Source organism: Oryzias latipes, chromosome 14, assembly GCF_002234675.1.
Source record: "Oryzias latipes chromosome 14, ASM223467v1".
In the NCBI taxonomy this organism is placed as follows: Eukaryota; Metazoa; Chordata; class Actinopteri; order Beloniformes; family Adrianichthyidae; genus Oryzias; species Oryzias latipes.
This window is the reverse complement of record NC_019872.2, coordinates 5,749,582-5,770,854: the sequence shown is the minus strand read 5'-3', so window position 1 is coordinate 5,770,854 and position 21,273 is coordinate 5,749,582. Positions and strand designations below refer to the sequence as shown.

Below are 21,273 nucleotides of genomic sequence, written 5' to 3'. Positions count from 1 at the left end.
TTGTCTTCATAACTAAGTGTTTAACTACAAATTTGGCTGCTAAAAGTTTTGAAGACTTGGATAAAGCTGGATTTCTCGGTCGTCTGTCAGTGGAAAAACAACAAATGAAAAAAGTCAGACAGATCCACGTTTGGTACCTCAATGAGCTCCATTGTGTCTTCGTCCTCTCCTTCCTCCCTATTGTCTTCGATTTCATCCATGACCTCCGCCTTGGCCTCCGCCACCAGCTCCTTCAGTGGTCGGTTGGAGGTCACGGATTTCACAAAAGGGTGCTGTGGACACAAAAGGAGGGAGCAGTTTATGAGTTCAACTTTTCAACAAACTGGAAAACATTTCACACAAAGAGAATTAATTCACTGTTTGCTTGTTGTTGTTTCTGAGAGACTCAAGGGTTTTATGCTGATAGACAAAAACTATCCCAATCAATAATCATAACTGTTTTGCAGGAACAGACATTAAACATGGAGAGGAAACGCATCAGATTTAGAATTTAATGGGTGGTAATGCTCTTACTATTCATTTTAACCACTTCCTACAGTAGTTGGGACAATCTCTCCAAAATTCTGTTAAAGGAAAATTCAAAAGCAAAATAAGAGCAACTCTAGAAAACCAGAACATTTTGAGTGCTGGAAAATAATGTGACAGAAATGTGGAAAGGAGAAGTGAATTCTGAGCAAAACCGTAGAAAGAGAAGCAACCGTCGCATTTTCATACATTCGAGCTTGAAAAACGAAAGATTTTATCATCTTCAGTTTTTTACAATATCTAACAAAGCAATGCAAATGTGAACACAATGAAAAACACACTTAAATGAATTGCTGATGTGATGTCATAAAAGGCTGATCATTTATTATGGGAGTGCTTTGGACTACACAGCATTTTCGTTGGAACAGCTGACCAAGGGGAAAACGGCTGCAGGTGGCACTGAAGCGTGAAGAGCTTCCAGGTCCGACTGCGTGTTTGTGTGCAGCAGAACATCCTTAAGGACTGCATTAGGCTTCAGCTTTTAACTTCTCAAATGACAAACAAGAGTCAGCTACTGCGTGATCAGACATGTTCAAGCTGAGCCCTTCAATTCCAGATGACCTGCTGTATTACAGGTTAATGACGATTATTTGAAATAGTTGGATTTAAAGATGCAGAATTAGCATTTCTGCTAAGTAAATATAGGTCTGTTTATGTAGCACCAATCATGTTTTGTTAGAATCAAAATAAAAATGTTTGTAGAAGTAAAACTGACATCTGCAAACTAAAGTTACTATAAATAAAAGTATTAAAAATAAGGCTTTAGAAAAGAATAAGCTTAATGTGGGATATAAAATGGTTTTGACCATTTTCTTAACCTTGCTGCTGCCTTTCTAAAATGAAAGAATGTGTTTTACATTCAAATGTGACAAATTATCTAAAGCTTACAAGCTCATCTTTATACGTTTTGGGGCTTAAGGAGGTTTTATTGTTGTATCCTGTAAATGACAAACGAATGCAAACATTATTGTAGGAACACCGAAAGCAGTTCTGAACTTGTTTGAATAAATCAGTTTAGGACCTAGAGAAGAAAAGGGTTCAAAGAGTAACAGGATGGATCTGACTTTAAGGTTTGTTTTAAGATGTGAGGTTCTTGATAACTTTAGCTAGTGGAGAGGAAAGAGACGAGAACGTTTGGATTTGAATGGTCACACATCTACCATTGCAGGATCCCTTTAAAATGTAAAATGGAGATTAAAATGAAAGACTATTAGAAGTGATGTGGGGCTTGAAACTGAATTTACACGATCAATTCAGGCTTGTTCTGTTGGCAGCTGCCTGCTGAACGACTTCAGACTAGAAATTCCTCACAGATGAAGATGAGGGAAAGAGGGCGAGAGGTGAAACTGAATGTTTGAAAACTCAAAGACCTGGTTTTTAGGCACAATGACAATCTCAAAGTTTACACAACCTTGAACACTCACGGATTCTCTCTCATCCATCGCATCACCGTCTGCTTTCCACAAAGAGTCTGAGAAACGAAAGGCTGCAGACGTTTGTAATTTGAGATCGTCTAATCAAGAGTGCACGGCAGAGTATAATGCTTTTATTACACACAATCTCCAGGCCCCATCAGTGGGAATGGTAACCATCTAAAACTCTCAGCACAGAATTAAATGGGCCACACCCATGCCCCCCCACCGATGGAGCACAAGAACAGAATTCCCAATAGCCCAGTATCCGATTTTTTTTTTTTTTACCACCCTTCCAAATTGGACAGAAGTAACAAACTAAGTACGGAAAACAGCAGGAATGTAAAACGCTACTGTTCCTCTCAGGCGTCAGAAACTGTGGGTCAGGATTTTATATTAGATGCTTAACTCCTTCTTTAATCTACTCTCTTGTGTTTTTTTTCTTTGATATTACAAACCAGATTCTCAGGCACCGGCTTCAGGTTTAACAAACACATCCGGACGGGGGGGGCTACCCGTTTTCAGGTTTTCCGGGTCCATGGAAGGTCATCGACAGGTGCGACCACATCTTGCTGTTCACTTGAGGCTCGTGTGTCAAGAAAATGGAAGGTACCACTGTCGTGTGTGTGTGGTATAAACTACGCTCCAATTGTCCAATTTTCCTCATTTTTATCAGTCAGGCTGCACGCAAGCAGAGGGCAAAGGGCACACAAGGAGCACGCCCTTATCGCTCTCCGTACCACGTTGTATTTTCAATTATTCCATTTGGAATTGGAACTGAAATACCAGCCGGGTTTTTGAGTAAAACGATTTTATTTTTCAACACAATTTCTTCTGCTGACTCCTTTATTGTCCTCCTTTGCCTTCACACCCACACACCTGTGCCCTCCACCCGGGCTCTGATCACTACACACCTCTGCAATCACATCTTAAAATAAGATATTAATGGGTTATCTTTAAGTCCGCTAAAGATAAGACAGCATTTCATCATGTGTCAGAAGGACATGTTGCATAACATGTAGATATTATGTCAGGACCCACCTCCAGAAGTTGGGCTGCAGTTGGACGAGTCTCTTGATTTTTATCCAGCGCGGTCCTCAAGAAATTGTTAAAATCGTTTGACCTTTGATAACGTGAAAAAACAGCTTTAATGAGGATGAATGAAAACGGTGACGAGCAGGGATGAAGAAACACTAATAAATATGCTGCTTTGACACATTACATCATGCAATCCCTACCAATCTGCCAAAAAAGTTGCCTTTTCTTTCGGGAATCGTGAGAAAGGGAGGACATTTTAAAAAAAATAAAATGACTTGGCAAAAAAAGAGACAGGAAAACATAAGAGACTTTTGACGTTGCCTGCCGTACAGTATCCTCTAACCATGAGTCATGGGATCGTGCAAGGCAGCAGCGAGTACTCAACGTCTCCCTGGGGAATAATTCCATCTGTGGTTTCATCTGTTTTCTGCTATCTTGACAGAATCTTGTCATCCTACGTGCAAACATATGGGCTCCTCACCATTTGTATGGCTCGTCGAGAGTTGGGGGTTCCGATTTGGCGATCTTCAGCATCACCCTCATGGGATTGAGCTCATGGTGTGGGGGCTCAATCTGAGCCAGTTCAATCAGAGTGATTCCAAGAGACCAGATGTCAGCTTTGTAGTCATATGGCGTGTCCTTCATCGTCTCGCACATCACCACCTCGGGAGCCATCCTGGAAAAGGCCCAAAAAAAAAAAAGTTCTAACCTTAACAACAAGACCTCAAAAATATGTCTGTTCTGCATGTAAACAACCTACATTTCCCACGTATGCATTTCAAGTCTACAGTCATTTTTATTCATAAGAATACACAAATTAATTATGTGTGTTGTGTTAAGTTTCTACACCAACTTTGCCCATTTTTGTGTTAAGATCTGATCATATCAAATTTGGTTTCATGTGTACTTTTTATAGAAACTGGCAGAGACCCACTTTGTGTTAAAGACTCCATCCAATGACAATTGTGCTTTTAAACATGTCCTTGTGGCTTTTCTTTTTCCCATGATGGAGGGTAAATATAAAGAAAATAAGCATAAAATTGCATTTCTGAATATTTTATTGAAATTGCTGTGAATCAGGAGCAGATGATAAAATAGAGTCAGAAAAAGCGTGTAGGTGTGAGGTAGAGTCTACAACAGCAAGCCTCAAGCTCCCTGCTCTGCTCTATTCTGATGCATCCAGATCCATGAAAGTCTTGGTTTTCCTCATCCAAATCAAATTTAAAGATCAAGGGGAACACTTTTCTAATTAATTATAAGATGTTCGGAGTGGCACTTCAACAAATAAAATAAAGAAAAATGTTTTTCAAAGAAAAAACAAACAGCACAAACATCACATCTCTTCCTTATTTCACCAATTCTCAATGCCATAATGAGAATTGGTGAAATAAGGAATTTATTAGAGTTAAGTGACATGTTTCACCCTAATTCCTACATTTGATTAAATGTTGGCAATTTTGATAGATAAGCAACTGTTTAAATCAACGGTTAACTATTTTAATCCATATTTTCACAGGAGCTTACAATGTGGTAAATTTTTATTTATTTTACAGGTTTTTACATGCAACTTTTTTTTTTCATGTTACTGTTACGTACTTAAGTTAGTTTCCAAGTGCTTTGAAAAGGTGAGAAAAGACATTTCTTTTGATGTCTTTAGTGATATAGTGATTATGAGTGATTTATATAGCTAATGTGCTTATTGTTTTGGCTTTTGAGTGCATGAAAGCTGAGAAGACATCATTTAGAAGAGTGTCGAGTGACAAAGGGCTGAAGGACCAGAATGTCTTCCTCTACCAAGATTAATGTAAAACACATGTTTTAATGCTACAAGCGAATCTGAGACAATATGAGATCCTTAAGAATTAGCAGATTTTTGCTTTATTTTTTTTAACTTCCAAAAAAAAAGTATGTGGTGTTACGCTATTAAATTGAACTTTTTCAAGTACCATGAATCTTTCAATATCTGACTTTTTTTTTTGTCGTGGTCATTGCATGGATTATATTTTGCTCTACCACAACAAAAGCTGACTTGAATGTTTACGTTACTTTTGCGACATTTCCCTTCTTTTAGGCATGCTGCTTTTGATAGTGCTTGACAACATTTTCTTGCTCATTATGGAGTTATGCGTTCTTACATTTTGCATCTTGTTCAATGGAATCTTAACAATAAAACCTTTGGGTTATTTAAATCTTCTAATTGGAGCAAAAGAGAGTGAGATTTCTATTTTTGTAACAAAAACTGGTTTGTATGTGTTTTTGGAAAAAAATAAGGAATTTTTCGAATCTTTTCAACAAAATGACTTTCCTACCAAAAGTGCATACAGAAGTAGCAGTTTTATTTTTCTGCTACTGTTTTAAGGAAGTGTTTTTTCAACCTTTTTTGAGCCAAGACACACTTTATCCTTTACAAAAATCCCGCGGCACACCAGCATCCAAAAACTGAAAAAAGGAGAAACTCTCCTGTATTTATAGCCCCTCTGCAATCTCACATGCATTTTTGTGATAATTGTGGCAGAAAAAGCTGGAAGCTGCAGCTGTTTTTTCTAAAAGATGTAATAAAAGTTAAGTTAGTTTTCTGTAATAATTTTCAACTAAATTGTTTGAAATTTTACCCTGGTAGTTTTCCCTTCAGTTTATTAACATGCAATTGTATGTTACCTCACAAAAAAACAAACGTTTCCTTTCTAAGTAGTGATTAATTTTTTAAATATTTTTTGTAATGTTGGTGCAAAGGCATTTGTAATTTTTGAACAATTGTTTGATAAAATCTACACAAATAGACCAACATTATTTTTATGTTTTCTGTAGCTATACAAAAAGTGAACATGTTGAAGTTTTATTAGTTTTATTAGTTTTTCTCTTGTCGTAATCAAAGATAAAGTCTTTAAAAACTTGATCAAAAATGTTTTATTTCTTCTTAGATTATTAAATTGTTTCAATTTAGTTTAATTGTGCCTGTTGGCCACTTCACCTTAATCCTGTTTCTTAAATGTTGTTATTACTTCTTCTTAAATTTAACATATAAAATAATCCAGACGTTATTAGAAAAGTGTTTCAGTTAGAAAGATGATTTGGACCAAACTCTGGGATGTTTGGATGTAAATAAACACAAACCTTGAAGGAGAACTAAACTGTTGACCTCTGATTTCAGCAAGCAAATTTAAAAACTGTGTGTGTGTTTGTTGTGGTGGTATCATGGGAGATGTAGTGTGAAAACTGCGGCCGATGGCAGAAGACTGGCTTCTCTGAGCTTCATTGTTTTGTTCCCTTGTTCCACGGTCTGACACCAGATTCTGTGGAAAGCTACACCGCTGAAGACGAGCTTTAGCTGGTATTTTTATTGGAACTGAGAGACTTTACGAGCAGAATCAGAACAAGGAAGTGAAGACTTTAAGCACTTCTGATTGGTCAGACTGATGACATGTGATTAAGCCTTCAAGAATGATTGGTGGAGACAGTTAAAGGGGCGGGACTTTTCCTAACAGAGCTGAAGCTGCGCCTAATCGCGGTACCGTCATTCTTATCAAAATGTCTTTAATAGAATCAAATAAACACAAAGAAAAAAGTATTTTACGATCTTTCATATTCCTAACTACTCAGTGTTTTATTTGGCCTGTTTGGATGAACACAGAGCTGATTTCCTGGAGATGGGAATGTCTTTAGATCAGTGAATGAGGGTAAATTCTCACGGCACACCTGACCATCTCCAACCAGTGTGCCGCGGGATGCTCACATTTTTTGTGGATGTTCCTTTCCTGATGTTTCCAGATTCTCATATGAATAAGATGTGTGGTCGAATAATGTAAAAAAGAAAACTAAGTCAAACTTGGACTCAAAAACAATTTAAAATATCAACCCAATAAAAGCCGTGCTGTTATAGATGCACTCGCATCACCATTTAAAAGCTACATGTATCATTACGTTTCACTCACCAGTATGGAGTTCCAATGAAAGAATCTCTTCTCTGCAAGGTTTTGGTGTTTTTTGCAGACACGCCAAAGTCAGCTGCAAGATGATGCACAGAAAGGAAGGAAAAGGCATAAATGAAATACATTTCCCACAGATGTTTAGCAGCAGCGTGTAAATCTGAATCTGGATTTGGGTTGGGTGGAGATCTTGAATTTACAGCCATGTTTTTGTTCCCAGGTTTGAAACTGTCAGAACCATCCAGTCATTTGTGTTTCATTCACACGTTGTCTATTATTCCATTTTATTTATTTTTTAATCAAATGTTCAAGGTGATCAGAAAGTGCACACAGCTTTAAGCGGGATGACATCACAGATTTTATTATTTTCTTCACACATCATGATCGGGCCTTAAAAACCCAAATCAATAGAAAACATGGTTTAATTTGAATAATTAATCCTCTTAAAATTGATCTCAAAAGCATTCTACCAGGAAAAAACAAAATAAAACATTATTTAATTTATTAGATAAATATTTGCTCTGATATTAGAAGAAAAAAACGCCTTCCTTTTTATCCTTTATGATTTAAAGTTTTGATAAAGATAAATCAGGAAATGCAACACTAACATTGTTTAAGATCCTGCATTCAGTGGAGACCAATAGTCTCTAAAGACCTTCATAAACATGTTCCAAGAACCTGAAAAAAGACTTTGCATCCAAACAAGCATTCATATTTGTGCCTCACTGGCAGATTTGAGGCTTTGGGCTGACCTCAAAGTCGCCTAATTGCAGCTTTGTTTGAATTAACATGCAGTTAGATCAGTTTGGGGACTGCAAATGAGTTTCTGTCGTGACATAATGAGTCTAAGGAGGCAACTCCCAGTGATTATATCTGACTGTGGTGTGTTTGGGAAGAATGTAGGGCAGAAAAGATCCTTGCCTAGTGCGAGTCCAGCCTAGACTGAAGCATCTGAAAAGATTGGATTTACAACAACCGTCAGTGAAGCCCGACTGCAGCTCTGATTCCTCAAAGTGAAAACCAAAACATTCATTGTGCAAAGAAGAGAAACTGCCAAGAGAAATCTGAACTTTCTGATCTGACACTTGGAGCAAGCACATTAAAGGCGATGTTTCTCTCTTTTCGGGAAGCTCTTTAATGAAAAACACACTGGCCTTTGGGTTGGGTCCACAGCTTCAGCTGTGTAATGTGAAGAATGTGGAGAACCCTTGAAAAAGCCAATAAAAGAAAATATGCAACATTCCCAGAATGCAGTTTCCCCACACAATGATTGTCTATGATCCTCTGACAGCACCATGGGCCCTCTATCTGTGTGTGTGTGTGTCTGTGCGTGTGTGCGTGTGGCATGCATAAACACCAAAGAAACAATTAAGCAGAGGTCTGGAGATAACCTCCAGAGCACACAGAGAGGTCAGCCTTCTCTAGGAGTGGTTTCAATTGTTTTTTGCGATTAAAAATGCTAAAACACATCATTTTATGTTCCCATTGGTGGGAGATTTGTTGTTTAAGGTCAACAATCTGTGCACAAACTACCCAAACAACACACTTTCTATTACATCTAGCATGTCTCTATAAATCAGGCATCGTGGTTCTAAAAATAAAAAACAAGTTTAATCCTTTTGGAAGCCAAGAATAAAACTCACTTAACATCTTAGAGTTCATCCATATTGCCTACGTTGGACATATTGTTGTTGTCCATGCAGCACTACTTTAGCTATCAATTTCCTTGGTTTTGTCTTTTTGAAATCATCTGAGGCCTTTGTACTCTGAGAGGATTAAAAAAAAAAAAACGTCCCAACGCCATCCGCCCTTACCGAGTTTGATCGTTCCGTCCAGTGTGAGGAGGATGTTCCCGGCCTTCAGGTCTCTGTGGATGATCTTCATGCTGTGAAGGTAGACCAAGGCCTCCAACATCTGGCGACACACCACCCTAATCTGCGGCTCCGTCAGCCCCCGATCCAGCTCTGATAAGAGTGAGGAACACGATATAAAGGCTTGGTATAATTTTAAGCTAAATAAAAAGCCTCATTATAAAGGCATAAACAACATATCTGCTGCATCTTTTACAGCCTCGTAACAAAATAGTGGTGGAAGTGACACTGCTGTGAAAAAATGTGTGTGATCAGTTTAGATTGCGTCTCCAGATAAATCCTCCCAGATTAGGAAAACTTTCACACATCTAATCTTGTCAAGGCTCATAGACTTTACACGACTTTGTCTGTGTTTAGTTTGCTGCAGAAGGGGTGCGAGCAGATATGAAGCAGTGGGATTATGCAATGAAAACAGGCCAGGGGTGTTTCCCACACCCGCAGCTTCCACCATGTCTGAGAGTGTTTCAATGTTCAAGGCCGTGTTGGAAAAGATGTAGAACAATACCATGTTCTCCTGAACCAGCACGGTTCTTCTGCAGCAGGATGGTTAAGACAGCTGAAATAGAAAGCTGCAGAAACGGAAAACGGTAAACGGAAAAGTACCAACCTAGCATGTTGGCATCCATTGCACCTCCGGGACAGAACTCGATCATGATCTGGGGTAAATGAGATAAGAGGAAAGGTCAACACTCAGCAAGAAATAAACACAAAAAACAGGCAAAAGAAAAAAAAAAGAAAAAAAGAATTTGAACAAAACATTACAAATCTGAATCAAGCTCAGATGCTGGATCACCAAGTTTCAAACATCAGTACTTTCAGAGCCTTACAGACGGCCCACCTTCTGGTATTTCACAATTTTCCCTGGTTAAAGCTGTGGCAGACAGGTTTCCATTCGGGGACACACACACACACACACACACACACACGCTTGTCCTGCTATGAGCAGTAGCACATTCAAAAAACGGAAGGCGAATCATTTGAGGTTGTTTTATTTTTTTGTAATTGTACCAAACTCAGTTTAAAATGCAACAGTTAGACTCCCATCAGATTAAAGATAATGGTTTTTATTGAGATGAAAAATCCTAGACTGTGATCATGTAGACCTAAGTCTACCTGCTGCTGAAAACATGAGCATGAATTCATGACTGGAGGAGGCATTAAAATATCTGCATGATGTTTGTCTTGATTCAAAAGCAACTTCTAGCAGTTGTCTTTACTTTAAAGGGCCGATTTCAGGCTTTTCTTAAGAGTAAACTATATCCATATATTAGATATGAGATATTACTTTTGGAACACTAAAGAGCGATTTTGTGGTATTTTTTCAGGCATTTTCTTATCCGGAAGCAAAACAACTGGATCTCTGAGGCTCCGGCTTTCGCTCCTTGTGGGTGCCGCCCATTTCATGACGTCATCCTAGCGTGTCTGCGTTTCGCCCATCAAAACAAACAACATCCAAACTTTAGCAAAAGGTGGATGTGCATATAGTGGAGCCTTCCAAAAATGTTTTGCCAATCACCGCCAGCTTCACAGAGAAAGTGTGTGTGTTTGCCTGGGGGCGTCACAATGTGGGAACCCTCTCTTTTTGTGGGTTGGAAGGGGCTGGTGATCAGAGCCCAGGTTTTTAAAAGAATGCTCAGAAATGCTTGAATGGATCAAAATACCGCTTTAAGTTGTTTTTCGTGAGGAATTAACATAATAATAAACTTCAAAACTCAAAAAAGTTGATTTTGCATGATTCTAGGCCTTTTAGCCTGTGATGCTGTCAAATGTTTTACTTTCTGAGCGCATCAAACAAAGTGCCGTGGATAATAATCTACAGAAGTTTAACTATGATCATCACACAGCCCGAGATATGATGGAAACTTTTTGTTTGTTTTTTTGAAGGGCCAGAGTTCACTCCTAGTTGGTGTGCAGCATGATCTCACTCACAAACAATCCCAGTTTCCTCCTGCTGTCAAAACACTGTCAAAGTCTCAGACTGACACCTGACAGGGAGTGGCGTTTCAGTCAATGCAAAAGGCTGAAAAACAAAAAAAAAAGCTCCTACCTTAAATTCATACAGATAAACATAAGGTCTGTGTACAGACACTCAAAAACACAGACTTGCCTTAGAAAACAAAACAAAATGGATCTGACAGTAATTCAGAAATGTCCAGCTATCTGGATTGTGACATTTGTGATGTGGCGTTCTTATAATAGGAGGAATTCAAAAGAACAGGAGGTGAGTCACAGTTTCCGATCAGATTCAGGGCTGCTGGAGGTGAATGTGAATATCATCAGCTGATGCTGCCACATCAAGGAACCCATGTAAAAATGAACACGATGACTTGAGTTTTTAGCAGACAACCACATCAGCCAGGAGATGCCAGCGGCAAGATGACAAGAAGAGGAGGACTTAAGGTAACAAATGTGGCAAGGAGCCATTCCAGTTCAAAAGATACCAATTTGTTTAATTCATCATTTAGAACTGATCCCATAAGGATGCATTTCCCCGCCCGCTTTCCTTTACGCGCTTTATTCTGCAACAAAAGCTGAATTAAAAACACTAACTTGTCAGAGGGTGTTTAAAAAAAGGAATGAAAGCACACTCTTCATGTTTCATTAATGCCACAGTGTGTGGGTAATCACCAAAAAACCACTTCCTTAGCTTAGGGCCAACAATCTCTCATAAATAACATCTCCTGCCTTTAGAAAACCAACCAGCTAAACACAACTGCAAAACTGCCCAACCTAAAACAGCCGTGCATTTCACGACTGTCAGGGGCAACTGGTCTGTGTCGTCATCTGTGTGGCTCCACAAGACGGTTCTGTCTCCCCTCCCTGGAGGAATTCTGCATGATGCGTGGTTCTGTGGCCAAGAATGCTCTCCAACTGGTCAGGCTGCCTGTGGAGCATACCTGCTGTGGGTGGAACAGGAACACGGGCTCAAGCCCTACACTTCAGACACACAACTGGGCTGAAGCCCTACACTTCAGACACACAACTGGGCTGAAGCCCTACACTTCAGACACACAACTGGGCTGAAGCCCTACACTTCAGACACACAACTGGGCTGAAGCCCTACACTTCAGACACACAACTGGGCTGAAGCCCTACACTTCAGACACACAACTGGGCTGAACAGTCGACAGAGACCAAGTGTGGCATGTGCAGCGCATTAAAACAGGCCAGGATTTTGGCCAAATGCTCCCCGTCTCCTGCCTGCACTAATGCGCTGCAAAAAGATATTTTTGGTTGTTTAAAGTAATCTTTGCTCTACACCTTTAGCACAGTGGAGAACGTTTTGACTCATCAGTATGTAGAAATAAGGACATTATTTACCATTTTTCTCTATGCTTCATACTCTTGACAATAAAAAAAAAAACTTGATTTAAAACAAAACAAAGAAGCTTGATTCTCTTGTTTAACATATTCAGTATTTGGGACGCTAACACAGGACCCCAAATCTTTTTCTAAATTGGTTCTTCAATGTGAAACTGATTCTAACAGTATTTAAGAAACTGTTTGTGGTTTACAAATGATTTACAAACATTTTTTTTATTATTTTGAAATTAGATGCATGTTCTAATAATAATAATAATAGTAATAAGTGCCATTTTTCAATTTTAGGCAAATTTATTATCAAGATGGGCCGTCTTGTACGAAGATCGTCTCCTCATTTTGTTCTATAATAAGTCATCTGCACTTATGAGACTATTTTTTTTCCACTGTAATCCCATTAAACTACAATTAGGTACATAAATACTCTAAAAATTAAAACATTTGATTAGAACTAGCAAAAGGGCAATATAACATTTAATTTGAAGTAATTCTAACACTTCAAAAAAAACATTATGTAATGCTTGTGTGGAACTCTGTGTTTCTTGACTTTGAAATCGTATTATAGGATGTTTCTCTAAACGTCTTAATTTTACTACCTCAGTGTTTTTCTTCTTAAAATTAGTGTTCTTTTCATATTTAGGCTTCCTCTTTTTGCAGTGTAAGTTAAAGTTTATAAAAGTTCTGTCCAACGTTTATATCTAGTGTTTTCTGAAAACTATTTTACAGCCAAAATCTTTTATACTTATTTATTTTTAAAAGACAAAGTCTAATAGCCTTAGAAAACATTCGAGAGAATGTTTTTAAATGAGAGAAGCCTTTGCTGGGTTTTATTTGAATTCCTTTGTACTTTCACTGTGATTTCTGACGTCGTTTTCAAAGGAGCAAAAGTGAGACAACTCCTTTGAAATATCAATCAAGCGTAAAAAAAAATATGGCCACAAAGTTCAGCCGTGATCCCTCAAGCGCTTCAGTGATCTGCGCCTCCAAGTGTGAACTTGACTGTGCTTTAGAGCCAACGACAGCCGCATGCTGGAGGTAAATGAGGCTTTGCCGTGTCATCACAAGCTCATCCAGATGAAGCGTGGCGGTAAATTGAAACAAATCCCAACAGTAGAGAGGATTCCAATCTTTGCGTTTCTATGAAAAATAGCCTGAAGCGCCAGCTTACGGTGAGAAAAAGATTGAAGTCTTCCTCATTCGTCAGGTCCGTGCATTATATTCCTACTTTGCGTGCACAAACAAGGCAATGCTGTCATTTAACAATTTCACTGGTTAAACAAGACTAGATAACAATTAAATCATACTTTTTTTATGAAGGTAGCTCTATTGAAGGCCTCAATTATAAAATCAATAAAGTGTGTTTGTAGCATCAGTGTGGTCTTTGCAGCAAAGCAGTGTTATGTCTTTGATTCTTGCCCAAGGGCAGTTAAACAACCTCCAATACCTTAAGCCATATTTTTTGGTTGTTTTTTTTTACTTTTTTGTCCCCAAGTCTTGTGTTTAGGCTGCAGAAAGTGCTCGTTGTAACCGTCTACTTTGATAATCTATGCACTGCACAAAGCCTTTTCTGCTTAGAAAGCTGCCGTTGTGATCCAGTTCATCTGCTTGACTAGTGTCCTGTAGACCCGTCTGGCTCTGTTCATTCTTCTCAGCTTGCTCATCATGTTAAATGTCGTCTTCTTCCTCATGTTGTGGGGCCCGGCTGCCCCACCACCAGATTGTTTCCCCGCCGTGGAACAAACAGCTCTTCTATCCTCCCTCTTCCTTCACGCCCCCTATTGCTCAGTAGTAAGCAGAATGGGTGGGTTGGCACTGGAATGCAACAATTTACTCGGCCCAGTCCGCCCAGCCGGAGGTTACTGAGGCATCGCCGTCAGCCACTGGACTATCTGCTCTGAAATCTGGTGGCAACAGGTTGGCAATGACTGCTGACTTTAGGCAAGAATGCGATGCAAAAGACGAGATACACGAGTAACTGAAAACACTTCAAGGGGAGTAGATAATAAAGAATAAATGGGCAAAAAAACTAAGCGCTACAGCACATGTCTAAATGTTTCGCTGATCACCAAAACTACCATTCCTTTGTCAAAAATAACTGATAATCTTGTGAATTCAAGGTGTTATATTGTGAGTCACTGGATTTGTTCATTGACAGCAGGAGGAAAGTGAAGTTAGTCAGATGGCCTTTAAAGGGATTCCCTGCAAATTTGCTTTCAAGGACTCACACAAAGTGCAATTTTTCTGCGAGTGCAGCAATGAATGACTGACTGTGAATGTTTTTCCACAGGAACTTTTTACATTTTCATCAAGTGGGATCTGGAAAAATGTTTTTAGGAAGCTTCTGCAGGACTAGAGTGGGGTCGGTAGAAGCAGGAAAAACTGTGAAAATAGAATTCCGCTTATTAGAATATGAAAAAATGAGTCTAAATAGACCAAAATGCGAGATTTATTCCTAAATTGATTACAAATGAATAATTTCAGAAAGAAAATTTTGTTCTAGAAGCTAAAAAATAAAAATAAATCACACTTATTTCATGGGTAGAGATGAAAAACACAAACTTCCCATTCGATTCCAGCTGAAATCAATACTCTGGATAAAAATGTCACATCATTTTCTATCTGTGAAATGGTGCATTTTCAAAGTCACACATTAAAATAAACATTTTCTCTGTCTCTCAGCAGGAGACTTAAGGAAATCATATTTTTAGACTTTGCTGCCTTGTAATTCCAAACATATTTAAGGTTGTGCCCCAACATGAGGTCACCATTATTTGTCTTGGCCGGAGAGGATGAATGCAGAAGAATTTACTTCTGAAGAGAAGACAGGAAAAAAAAAAGAACTCAAAGACTGAAATGAAACGGATCTTTTTCTCTTGCTGTAACATCAGGGTCATTTCTGCCTCCAGAGGTCTGCTGTCGTTCCTCCTTAGGCTCTCTAATCTTATTTTCTTTAAACAAAATGTGCTCATGATGAGATTAAGTAGTCTAATGGAGTGGGAGAACATAAGACATTCACATTTATGCGGTTAAGAGACTGTTTTTTGCTGTTTCGGAAACTATAACTGATTAAACTTACCAAAAAAATCTGACAAATGACAATGTAGGAAACACGGACTGCAATCTCTGAACATTTTCCACGGCAACTTCATTTAAATTTGTGCAAACAGCTTTGTTCATCCATATGTTTTGACTGTTTACAGTATCAGTATACAAAAAAAAACTGTCAAAAGGCACAGGGGCCTTTTACCTACCCAGAGTTTGTTCTCATAGTAAAATGCATCCAGCAGTTTCACAATATATTCATGGTCACATTTGGCCAGGATGTCGATTTCAACCATGTAGTCCTCCAGCTCCTCCTCACTTTTCGTCTCGATCACTTTGGCGGCAGCCAGAACTCCGGTCTCCTTGTTTTTGGCCTGAGAAACGGAAACAAAGCGTCTGTTAAACAAACAGAAGTCACATGGAACCTTTTCTGATTCACTCTGTTCTATCCTTAACATTCATCCCACAGAGTTTAACGCCCATATAATAATAATAATAATAATGGATTGGATTTATCTGCGCTTTTCAAGACACCCAAAGCGCTTACATTGTGTCCATTATTCATTCACTCCTCATTCATACTTGGTGATGGTAAGCTACGGTTGTAGCCACAGCTGCCCTGGGGCAGACTGACAGAGGCGTGGCTGCCATTTCGCGCCTACGGCCCCTCTGACCATCACCAGGATCATTCATGCACATCCACACACCAGTGGAGCCACACTGGAGGCAAGGAGGGTGAAGTGTCTTGCCCAAGGACACAATGACATTTTGGCTGGTGGGAGTGGGGATCGAACCGCCAACCCTTCGATCATTGGACGACCCGCTCAACCACCTGAGCCACTGTCGCCGATGGATATGGATGCTTCAACTGTTTAATGAATACAAGGACCCATTTGGATTTCAGAGATCCATTACATGTGAAGGGAAGGTGACTGACTGAAAGACAGTAAAAGTATGGAAAATGTGGAATAAAGTGGGAAAAAGTACAGCCTTTGGACCAAAAATTGAATTTATGAAATCACTTTCCTTTTTTCACCAACACCCAAAAACAAGAAGAAAAAACACCAAGACCCACCGCACGGCAATTAAAATGCTGACTAACACAGAAAACAGGAAAGGAGGCCCCACGCCCTCTTTGAGGAACCATGTAGAGGAACAGAAAAGCCCGTTTGTTTGGTACAGAGACCGCTGATTACAAACACTTCAATAGAAAAAGGTTGACATAAGAAAAGCTTGATGTCCCTCTAAACGTAGAGCCGACACTTTAAGAATAATGCTGACAATGTCCCCGAGGGGCCACACCTCCCGGTTGAAGGAGGTGTCTGTCCCTGGATGTCGGGGTGCAGATGTCCATCCAATGACCTGCAGCGAGTCAGACTAAACAGCCTGGTGGGGCTGATGCCTCTCAGTGCTTCACAGGGGCTGTGGGAAAACATCTGAACAAACATCCCAGACTCACAGCAACACGCTTATTGTAGTGTGCCACGTCTGAGTGTGTGCGGCTTAGGTAAACACGGCTCCAGAGGAGCCAGGCGAAGCTACCCCCTTTCAGAGAAACCTACAGAGCCAGGAAACCATAACTCAGCTACCTCCTCAGTCCCAACGGTCACAGAGAAACTCTCACCGAACTGCAAATTCTCAGCTCTCTGCTACCACTCAGTGACAGTCAGGTCATTGTTTTATAATCCATCATCCATGAAATACCACTTAGTTGAAGAAAGAAACTAAATGAAGTAAACGCAGATTCTGAAAAGTACAAGAAGCTAAATTTCTACCAAACTCTTCATATTCATCAAGCAGAGCCTCCTTTTTTGTTGTAAATGCTGCTGGTCATTGAGCCGGAGTGGTTAGAGGACCTCACCGATCACCTGATGTTACTGCTCCAAGGTTAAAACAATAGGCAGCATGCCACCATCAAGACGGTGAAGCGAGCAGCCAAAAAAAAAAAAAGGAAAAACTGCAAATAGTGTTTTTAGTGTTTCTAACATGTTCTTTGGTCGTTTTTCTGATGACAGAAAACATCAGAAAAGTAAATTAAGTGTAAAATTGCATTTCTGAGTATTTCTTTATTCAAATAGTTGGGAATCAAGAGCAGACGATACTCTCCGTTTGAAAAAAACTTGCATTTGTCATGGAGAAAATACGCTGGGCCCCAAACTTTCATTCTGATTCATCCACTTGCAGGAAAATAGATCCGCGAACGTCTTTGTCTTCCGCATCCAAGCTGGCATCTGGCTCCAAACTGTACGGCTGGATAGATCCAATATTGCTCACCATTTTTGTTGCTCTACTAGTGTTAGGTTGGGGGTGTGAGGGGCTGTGGGAGAGTGTGTAAACAGAGAGCTCTCAGTTATGGTTGACGGGAAGAGGGAGCCAGATTGCTCTGCATCAACGGTCTGACCCACAACTCAGAAACGAATCTCTAATGAACTACTGCCGCTCTGCAGACACTATGTCCTAGAACACGACTAAAAATGGCATCAACATAATTGAAAGACCACTGGGAACGCTTTTAAAAAGAGCTCAAAGATGACTGTAAAGCGTTTTTCTCAGTATGGCTGCATCAACCACACTGATCATGAACTACACTGTGGTTTCCGTCTGTGCGTTCAGCCTGAGACTCATTTTGTGGAAATGTATGTATGCCCTACTATCTCTAGTTGGTGCTACTATTGCAAATTCAACAGTCCCCCCCCCCCAAAAGAAGGAGTCTCCTGTCTCAGTGGCAACAAGCCCTGGCCTGCTGACCTTTGGGAACAAATGGGGAAAATGTGTGAAGTCAGAGAAAGATAAATCTATATTTTAATGTGAAATCTTGCAGAGTGTGCATACGCCCCCACAGAGAGGAGAGAGCGGTCAAATAACTCAGCGCATCTCACATGAGACCTCCTGACTTCCTCCAAATCATTATGACGTCAATGCACAAGAAGTGACTGGATGTTTGCACATGTTGGGGTTTGTACAAACATTCCAGCAGGAGACAGCAGTGATACTTCAAATCTTAATGCAGCTGCTGCACTTGATGTACAAGGTGGAAGCACTTTCTGTATAACCAACACCCTGACAGGCATATAGCCACACGTGCATTTAAAACATTCGTTTTTCATTTTATTGAAGTTTTATACAAGTCTTACCTCCTGTACATGTTAAATGGAATTAAAGGTTAATATGATCTAAATCATTAGGAGTTTAGAGTTGAAGCTACAAAACTAGTGAGCTAAAATTGTGACACAATCCTTAAAAATGTCTTTAGATTAGAGTTTAATAGAATAGAGGGATCAAGAATGCAGTCATCTCCATGCTGGAGCTGCTGCAGGCATGAAAAGAGAAAGAAAAGATGTTTAAAGATTCAGATCTCTTCTTTAGGTCTACGGCAGATGAGAGAAAACTTGGGGTTTGTTTGGGTCGGCTTTATGCTTTCCATTGGAAAAGGACTTTTGTTCCAGGAAATTCTCTTACTTTCTCTCTTTTGTCTCTTTTTTTCTTTTTTTTTTTTTACCAGTTATGTGATTACAATCTATAGTGAAGCATTAAAGACATATTCAAGCAGACTCCCTTTTTGTACGACGCCTCTGCTACATGAAATGACATGTATATATGGGGGGGGTACAAGATTTCACTCAAAAACATGTTATTCCAGAAAACGGTATCTTAATTCCTGCACTGCATGGTCTATTTACCATCTATAAAAGACAATGAAGATTAACAACTGCAGTTTTAGATAAACAAAAATACTGACTGATGTGAGATTTTAGCTGCTTGACAGATCAAGGACACTTAATATTATTATTTCATGAGAAAAAAAGTTCTTCTTATTTAATTTTGCAGAGGCCGACATGTCTGGACTGCAGCCAGACGTGTTTAAAGCCCTGATAGTTTCCCAACTGTGCTTTGCTGTAGTGTTATGTGGGAAATGCAGTTCATCTGCACTAAACTAACTAGATGTTGTGGAGTAACTTGTCATTGACGGCTCAGGTTACTCTAAAACCTGGACCTATGAAGCAGCAATAATGCTTTACCATGCAGTGATATTAACTCAAAAAGACATGTAAGACAGATGTTAAAGGAGTCATTTAAAAATAAATACATGAAAATAATTTTAGAGAAAGTGCCATCTGCAAATATATTTTTAAAAAATTGAAGAAGAAAAACATGAGGTCGGTGTCTTTTGTTTTTGCTTGTGTTAAATGCTACAATGCCAAATAAATCAACATGTTTCATCATGCAGGTTTTCTTTTTCTTTTGGAATGCTGTGCAAAGATCTCAAACCTTTGTGATTGTTTTTTTCCACCTTTCCCCAACATACAGAGACTTCCCTTCATTCCTCTTTTCAAGAAACCACCCCATCGTGACATCATTTCAATCTCCAACGTCAGTCAAATCAAACAAAGTAAAGCATATTAGAGGTGGGATTATACAAGTCATCTTCATTCCACTCCCTGTCAAGCAATCAAACAAACTCACATTTGAATGGTTTTATTTTGTTTGCATAAAAACTAATTGGACTATATATGATTAAAAGCAGTTTGTGTAAAAGTGTTTGTGGATGTATGAGTATGTATTTCCAATCAATTCATGACTAAACATCCTACGTTTGACATATTTCAGTCTAGATGTATATTTCCATTCTTGGTCTTCTTTAATGTTATTTTTGTTTTGATTGCTTGAAATAAGCCTCATCAAATCTACAATCAAAGGCAGATGTTTTCATTTAAAGTTGTGTATGGCAGCAATACCTTAAGGATATTGTTTTTAATTGTAGTAACGTAAATGTGCTCTCTGACTTTCACATCATTGTACAAAAATGTTGATTTTGAAAGAAACATTCAGATCTTATAATTTAATCAAAACTGTCATTTTTGAATAAACTGATACTTTTGGCTGATTTTTCCAAAAATGTCCCCCTTTTTTTTTTTAACTGTCGTTTCTCTTAAACTTCATCCACCAACAGATTTATTTCTGCATCATACCAAAGCTCCCGTTAAACATCTTTAAAGGACTTTTCCATTTTCGCTGCAGAGCTCGCCAATCTCCTAGAGCAAATTTGCCCGTGGCCTTTTGTCATTATTCTGTCATTGTGACTCCTTTCATAGTCTGTCAGTGCTCTTCCATGAGTTTGAATAAGCTGCAAAGGCAGATGCTGCTGGTGTGTGTGCAACCAGCCGGATAAACTGTGGTTACTGACAGAGGAAGTAAACACAGACGAGCGCACACGCTCCACGTCTGCGGCACAGTCTTTTCAGAAATCTGTCAAGCTGACTAGCAATAACTTTCACCACCTTACCTTTATTTACCAACTTATTATTGGTTACCGAGGCTTATTAGTGGTACAGAGAATGCAAGTTCAGAAGCCTCCAAAATGATCCATTTAGTATGGATTTACAGAAAAATAAGTTAACCATCATTTTTTTATGTGAATAATTGATGCATCTTTAGTAGCTACAAACCAACCATGGTACCAGTAAACCAGACGGCTCGCTGTGACCGATAACAAAACTCCCCCAGAGGTCAGTCACCTTGATTGACCACACAAAAGGCTCAGGTGTATTTCCAGCCATCGCATGTACTTGATCAATAAAACCTTTGCCTCACCATAAACCTGTAAAGCACCACTCCTTTAGAGGCTCTCCTGCGTCTAAGGACAGGAGTGCGGCTCTTCGCTCCCACATAACCAGCAACCCGTAAAAGTGACGACCTTTCTCCTCATTCAGGGCACTCGTCTAAACGCACAAATGTCTGACAGGAAGCAGGTTTTACTGTGAAACAGTGATGGTTGTCTTGTTTTTTTAAGTGTGTGTGGGATTGAACTTTCTGTATCAACATCCTTCATCTGGAGTCGTCTCATCGCACAGACTGGCTCTTTTTGAGCCATTTTGTTTCAGTTGTAGGAGCTTTGAAAGAGTACGCTTCCTGCTTTAGACGGCAGAGGAGTCGAGTCCGTTTGCTTGCAGCAATAAAGTTTTATAAGAGGCGTTTTTATTATCATCTGGGTTTTGACTCCCCCCAGCAACAAAATATATACAAAATACAACTTTTTATGCCACCATTTCACAAAAAAAGCCCTTTGCAGAGAAAGCAAACAAGCAAAAATCCATTGAAATATTGTCTGCTATGATTCAGATTGTGCTCCAACTCAAT

General features: G+C 39.3%; 1 protein-coding gene across 2 annotated transcripts in view; it reads right to left on the bottom strand.

Moving 5' to 3' along the window:
• Window positions 1-21,273, bottom strand: part of LOC101167671 (serine/threonine-protein kinase 10) — a 36,418-nt gene that overhangs the window by 9,713 nt on the left and 5,432 nt on the right. For both annotated transcript variants that reach the window (XM_004084210.4, XM_011492371.3), the window contains exons 2-8: window positions 15,345-15,509; window positions 9,380-9,428; window positions 8,716-8,865; window positions 6,908-6,980; window positions 3,457-3,651; window positions 2,979-3,060; window positions 138-272 (exon numbers count right to left, since the gene is read on the bottom strand). In XM_004084210.4, the coding sequence (XP_004084258.1) occupies window positions 138-272; window positions 2,979-3,060; window positions 3,457-3,651; window positions 6,908-6,980; window positions 8,716-8,865; window positions 9,380-9,428; window positions 15,345-15,509 (849 nt within the window). The remainder of the gene's footprint in view (window positions 1-137; window positions 273-2,978; window positions 3,061-3,456; window positions 3,652-6,907; window positions 6,981-8,715; window positions 8,866-9,379; window positions 9,429-15,344; window positions 15,510-21,273) is intronic.